General features: G+C 43.2%; 1 gene segment (V, D, J or C); it reads right to left on the minus strand.

Annotated features, from left to right (window-relative positions):
* Window positions 1–6,859: 6,859 nt before the first annotated feature.
* On the minus strand, window positions 6,860–7,372 carry LOC127451786 (Ig heavy chain V region 914-like). The segment is given in 2 exon segments: window positions 6,860–7,234; window positions 7,313–7,372. Coding segments are annotated over 2 exon segments (405 nt in total).

Here is a 7,372-nt window from a genome sequence, read left to right on the forward strand (position 1 = left end):
GGTAGTCGTGGTGACGACCGTACACACCGGGTATGTGACCCAAGGAGGAAGGAACCCGCTCTTTTGCTGAACTGTTGGGTACCGCAGCCACTTGGGCATGCAGCGAAATCAAACAAAAAGGCAAAAAAAGATTTTCCGCCTGGCCCTCCACCGGGGGATGGAGTGGTCTTTCTACCAGCTCCACGTGAGTGGGTTCCCTCGTCCCTGGGTCGCCTGTCTCAGGGGCGCTTTTAGGACCTCCGTGGGTTCTTAGGCGCCGGCTGTGAGACGGGTGGCGTCTGCTTCCTGCGGTGGGCTCCAGGCCAAAGGGTTGGGCTGTGGGGGAGCCGGTGCAGTCACCGCAGGGGGATGCCCTTGGTGACGAGCAGATGGTGTGCAGGATCTTGAGCCACGCCAGGGCAGGATGTGCCGGATTGCCTCTGTCTGCTGCTTCACCGCAGAGAACTGCTGGGCAAAGTCCTCGATGGTGTCGCCAAATAGGCCCGCCTGGAAAATGGGAGCAGCAAGGAATCGTGTCTTGTCGGCCTCGCCCATCTCGACCAGGTTGAGCCAAAGGTGGTGCTCCTGGACCACTAGTGTGGCCATCGTCCGCCCGAGAGCCCGCGCCGTGACCTTCATCACTCGGAGAGTGAGGTCGGTCACCGAGCGCAGTTCTTGCATCAAATCTGGGGCAGAACTACCCTCGTGCAGTTCTTTCAACGCCTTGGCTTGGTGGACCTGCAGGAGAGCCATGGCGTGCAGGGCAGAGGCGGCTTGTCCAGCAGTGCTGTAGGCTTTAGCCATCAGGGATGACGTGAACCTACAGGGCTTGGACGGGAGCTTTGGGCATCCGCGCCAGGTGGCAGCGCTCTGTGGGTATAGGTGCATCGCGAGCGCCTTATCCACTGGGAGAATCGCCGTATAGCCCCTGGCCGCCCCGCCATCGAGGTTAGTGAGAGCGGGGGAACTGCGGAATCGGGGCTAGGCAGTAAAAGGTGGCTCCCACGACTTCGTCAGCTCCTCGTGCACTTCCTGGAAGAATGGCACTGGAGCTGGGCGTGGCTGCTTTGAGCAGCGCCGCGAGCCCAGGAACCAATCATCAAGCCGCGAGGGTTCAGGGGAGAGCGGAGGGTTCCACTCTAACCCGACGCTTGCGGCCGCCCGGGAAGGCATGTCCGTCATTTCGGCATCGACCTGTGACTGGGCAATCGTCCCCAAAGGGGGAAGCCCAGCTGAGACTTTTACGTCCGACTGGACAAGCCTGCTCGCCGATGCTGCGCTTGAGAGCATCTTACAAAAGCAAGCCACGACCGCAACGTTGCCATGGTCATGTTCTCGCAGTGAGAACATGAACCATCCACAAATGCTGCCTCCGTGTGAGTCATGCCCAGACACGAATGTCTGGGGGAGTGGCATGCAAATACCACTCACCAATTTTCACTGGCCTTTTATCAAAGACCAGAGGTGTCTCGGGCTCCCAGGAGTGACCCCTAGTGTCACTACATCGACACAACGGTCGAGTGAGTGACAGATAGGGAACAGGTCGATTTGAAATCCAGATAAACCGCACACAAGCATCACTGTGCAATGTGTGTGAACCAAACCAGGTCTCCCACTGAGTAGCTTTATCATTATAAGCACTTAACTGTAATCATTTATAAGATATAATTTTGTGGGATATTTCTATAATTTTAATTGTAATCATGGCACTTACAAACAATTTTTCACTTGAATTGGGCTTCGGTGGTCATGACCTTCAATTTCAAACTCATCTGAACTAAATTATTATCTTTTAAAAGATAAAAGTGCCCTCTACTGTTCCCTAATATTCATTTGTTGGCTACAGCCAGCACTGTTGCAAAACATTTCCATGATTCAATTCAAAAATTAATTATTTATTAATTATTAAATTAATTATTTGCCTGTCTGTGCCTTTTACACAACTGCAAATAACTCAAGGCAAATGTCAAAGTGATGTGACTGATGCTAAAGATGGTGATTGTTGAGTTATTCACTTACTGTAATATTATTGCAAATTATATTTTCACAATTACTTATCTACTAATTGTTAGTAAATCCTTGTAGTACTACAAGAACTATAATGTAGATCAGGCTGATCCACTCTAGATCTTTTCTTGCAGGATGACAAATCCAGGCTGTACCTGTTTCTATGAAATACCCTGCAGTTAATAAATACATTTTCTACATGTGCAAACAATACATGAATGAGGAAGTGGTTTTTTGTATGGCTTAGTGACATTAACGTTCACTGTGTCTCTTAGCACAGTAATAAACAGCAGTGTCTTCAGTCTTTAGGCTGTTCATCTGTAGGTACAATTGGCTTCTGGAGTCATCTCTGGACACTGTAAACCTTCCTTGAACAGACTGAGAATAGTAGACAGAAGAACTGGATGTATGGATAAAAGCAATCCACTCCAGTCCTTTTCCAGGGGTCTGTCTGATCCAGTTCAAAACAAGACTGCTGAAAGTAAATCCCATTATTGTACATGTAAGTTTGTGAGATTCTCCAGGTTTTTTAACCTCTGCTTCAGACTGAGTGAACGTCTGACACTTAATACCTATGGAAAAAAAAAAAAGAACATAATTAAGTATAAAGTAGAACTCATTAGCAGCACTTTTGCATTTTTGTGGTGACTTACATGATAACACTGCCAGAATTACAAATATAGCAATCTTTTGTAACATGGTGTATGTTAAGTTTGTTATGTTTACTCCCAGAGCTGTTCAGATGGCTGTTCAGATCACACACATGCATAGGGACAGCACATTTAAACAAGGAAGGTGATTTGCATAAATGAATATCAGAGGACTAATGGTACACTGTAAAACGTGATAACCTCTTACCTTAAGGAGCTATGTTTACTTGATCTGACCCTAAAGACTGGTTCTATTGGTTATCCAAATGTATTCAGGTTAATTCAGTGATGTTAAATCATATTTTCACTTGAATAAAACCAGTTAATTTAGAAGTTACCACATTATGCAAATTTATTTAGGTTAATATGAAATGTGTGTTGAGATTTTATGGTGGAATTTGAGATATTTCACATATTGTTATTTTTCTGTTAGGATATTAGAGATAAAGGTGTTTTTCATGCATTGTATTTCTTTTTATTGTTTATTCTTAAATAGCTTTTAATTAATGCTTTATTGTAGCTAAATTACAGAAAATTATGTTGACATATTAAAATCATAACAAAATCATTATAAAAAGTGGTAACCTGCAATATATCCTACAGTTCTATCTATATCTACTTGACTTAACCCTTAGAATCAATTTTGTCTGAGGCATGATTGAGTTAAATAATATTTGTTATTGGAATCAAAACAGTTCATTTAAATGTTACCACACAACGCACAGGTTTTAAGATTTACTTTTTTTATTTTTTTCCAGCAATGTTTAAAACAACTGAAAATGAATGCTATTCAATATACTGTAAGTAATGTCACCTACTGCCATTGGGACAAAAATGTACTGTCGTAGCTCACACAGGACAAATAGAATGAGCACTTCAGTGGCTCTTGTAAAAATTCACATGTGTAATTATTTGTATGAACATAAAAAGATTCAAAAACTAAGACATAAACTGAACAAGTTTCACAGACATGTGACTAACAGAAATGGAATAATGTGTCCCTGAACAAAGGGGGGTGGGGTCAAAATGTAACAGTCAGTATCTGGTGTGGCCACCAGCTGCATTAAGTACTGCAGTGCATCTCCTCCTCATGGACAGCACCAGATTTGCCAGTTCTTGCTGTGAGATGTTACCCCACTCTTCCACCGTGGCACTTGCAAGTTACTGGACATTTCTGGGGGGAATGGCCCTAGCCCTCACCCTCCGATCTAACAGGTCCCAGACGTGCTCAATGGGATTGAGATCCGGGCTCTTTGCTAGCCATGGCAGAACACTGACATTCCTGTCATGCAGGAAATCATGCACAGAATGAGCAGTATAGCTGGTGGCATTGTCATGCTGGAGGGTCATGTCAGGATGAGCCTGCAAGAAGGGTACCACATGAGGGAGGAGGATGTCTTCCCTGTAACACTGTATTTTAAAGATAATTTTGTAAAAATCCAAATAACTTTACAGATCTTTATTGTAAAGGGTTTAAACAATGTTTTCCATGCTTGGTCAATGAATCATAAACAATTAATAAACATGCACCTGTGGAATGGTTGTTAAGACACTAACAGCTTACAGATGGTAGGCAATTAAGGTCACAGTTATAAAAACTTAGGTCACTAAAGAGACCTTTCTACTGACTCTGAAAACATCAAAAGAAAGATGCCCAGTGTCCCTGCTCATTTGCTTGAACGTGCCTTAGGCATGCTGGATGGAGGCATGAGGACTGCAGATGTGGCCAGAGCAATAAATTGCAATGTCCATACTGTGAGATGCTTAAGACAGTGCTACAGGGAGACAGTAAGGACAGCTGATCATCCTTGCAGTGGCAGACCACATGTAACAACACCTGCACAGGATCGGTACATCCGAATATCACACCTGCGGGAAAGGTACAGGATGGCAACAACAACTGCCTGAGTTACACCAGGAAAGCACATCCCTCCAGTGCTCAGACTGTCCGCAGTAGGCTGAGAGAGGCTGGACTGAGGGCTTGCAGGCCTGTTGTAAGGCAGGTCCTTACCAGACATCACCAGCAACAATGTTGCCTATAGGCACAAACCCACCTTTGCTGGAACAGACAGGACTGGCAAAAAGTGCTCTTCACTGACGAGTCGCGGTTTTGTCTCACCAGGGATGATGGTCGGACTCGCGTTTATCGTCGAAGGAATGAGTGTTACACCGAGGCCTGTACTCTGGAGCAGGATCGATTTGGAGGTGGAGGGTCCGTCATGGTCTGGGGCGGTGTCACAGCATCATCGGACTGACCTTGTTGTCATTGCAGGCAATCTCAACGCTGTGCGTTACAGGGAAGACATCCTCCTCCCTCATGTGGTACCCTTCCTGCAGGCTCATCCTGACATGACCCTCCAGCATGACAATGCCACCAGCCATACTGCTCATTCTGTGCGTGATTTCCTGCAAGACAGGGACGTCAGTGTTCTACCATGGCCAGCAAAGAGCCCGGATCTCAGTCCCATTGAGCACGTCGGGGACCTGTTGGATCAGCGGGTGAGGGCTAGGGCCCTTCCCCCAGAAATGTCTGGAAACTTGCAAGTGCCTTGGTGGAAGAGTGGGGTAACATCTCACAGCAAGAACTGGCAAATCTGGTGCTGTCCATGAGGAGGAGATGCACTGCAGTACTTAATGCAGCTGGTGGCCACACCAGATACTGACTGTTACATTTTGACCCCACCCCCCTTTGTTCAGGGACACATTATTCCATTTCTGTTAGTCACATGTCTGTGAAACTTGTTCAGTTTATGTCTTAGTTGTTGAATCTTTTTATGTTCATACAAATATTTACACATGTTGAGTTTGCTGAAAATAAAAGCAGTTGAAAGTGAGAGGACGTTTCTTTTTTTGCTGAGTTATTACTTCCAGTTTCTTATAGCTAATTATTATGTATTTTTATGTGATTGTTCATCGTGAATGCCCTATTTTTAACATGAAAATGTTTTTGTACAGGGAGGCTGTTATTGTCTGTCATTGTGGTGTATCTGGCACAATAATACACAGCTGTGTCTTGAGCTTTTTATTTTGTATTTTATTCCCATTCAATGTGATTGTGTTACTGGAGGTGTCTCTGGTGATGCTGAACTTGTTTTTCAGTTTATCCTTGTTCCTAAGCCTTCCTAAGCCCCCACCATAGTAAATTATTCCAATCCATTCCAGAGCTCCTCCTGCAGTCTGACGAATCCAGCCTGTACCATAACTAGTAACTGAATAGGAGACTTTACAGATTATAGTCAGAGTGTCACCAGGTCGAACAGTCATGAACTATATGTACTGAGCTGGTAATGATCCCAACATGCTCAGATAAGAATACTTGGATTGCACATTATATACAGTATACAGCACACACGCACACACGCACACACACACACAGTATATAAAGTATATATATATATATATGCTTTGGAAAACCTTTAGTTATTTCAATCTATACGTTCAACAGTTTTAACTGTGTTTAAAAAAATAACTTTTCCCCTTATTTGTTTTGTAGCATCCAATCAGCTTTAGTGTTTCATTGTTGGCTTGTCTTATCCAGTGTGTAACATGATCTCAGAAATTATTGCCTTGCATGGTAAGTCTGTCCAGTGTTTGTTTGTGTTTATTTGCAAAAGACTGATGGCCTGGTTTTGCCTGTTTGCAGTAATAGCGTGTATTCCTTTTGCATTTTCCTTTTTACATCCAAATGTCACTCACCCACATCCCACATAATACTGATCTTGTTGTCAAAAAGTGTCAAATGAAGGACGGTTAAATTAAAATTAATCTACATAAATTGGTTTTACAATTTCAGCTTTGCTCTGCCTGTTTGACAATAGCCCTGTTCACACATACAACCAGGTAAATTACAGGAAAATCATTGGGTTGCCTTTACTGGTAAATGTACAAAATGTGCTGTTCACAAACCATCAAGGAAATGTACAGTATAGGTTATGATACAAATACGTATTAAGGAATTTGCCAGAATTTTTTTTTTAATTGTTTTTTTTACCAGTGTTTTCAAAAGGGTTGTGTTCACACATGGCCTCTAAACTGGAAATTGTAGGTAATTTTCTGGAAAAGGCTGTATGTGTGAACACGACTATTGTGTATACAGATAATCTTTACATTTGTTGGCCTTCAAAAAAAAGTCACAAACTTGTGCATTGTAATGCTATTCAGAAATAAATAATTTAATAAAATATTTATATACTTTTTTGTATTACTGTATAATGTAAGGATACCTTTCTTTTGTGCTTTTCATTTAACATGTTTTTGAACAGAAGTGCTTGTGGTTTGTATCACTGTGTATTCTCGTGCACAGTAATATACAGCTGTGTCCTCAGTCTGCATATTCTGTCCTTGTAGAGTCACTGTGCTGCTGGAAGAGTCTCTGGTTACTTGATATCTGCTCTTCAGTTTTTCACTGTAATATGTGTTACCGCTACCACATATCTCTCCGATCCATTCCAGAGGTTTTCCTGCAGCCTGTCGTATCCAGTGAGTGCAGTAGCTGCTGTCAGTCAGTGAATATCCAGAAACCTGACAGGTCAGTGTCAATGCCTGACCAGGCCTTAAAACACTGGAAGCAGGCTGATTCAGTTCAACACAGTGGACACCTGGTGAAATTATGACATGATTAAGCATTGTAATTGCAAACATTAATTTGGAATAGTGCTGTGGTTACTAATACTTACAAGATATAGCTGCTAGCAGCAGCAAGACCAGATTTGAGCAACACATGGCTTGAGCTGAGC

This window comes from Myxocyprinus asiaticus, chromosome 14 (assembly GCF_019703515.2).
Source record: "Myxocyprinus asiaticus isolate MX2 ecotype Aquarium Trade chromosome 14, UBuf_Myxa_2, whole genome shotgun sequence".
NCBI classification, from domain to species: Eukaryota; Metazoa; Chordata; class Actinopteri; order Cypriniformes; family Catostomidae; genus Myxocyprinus; species Myxocyprinus asiaticus.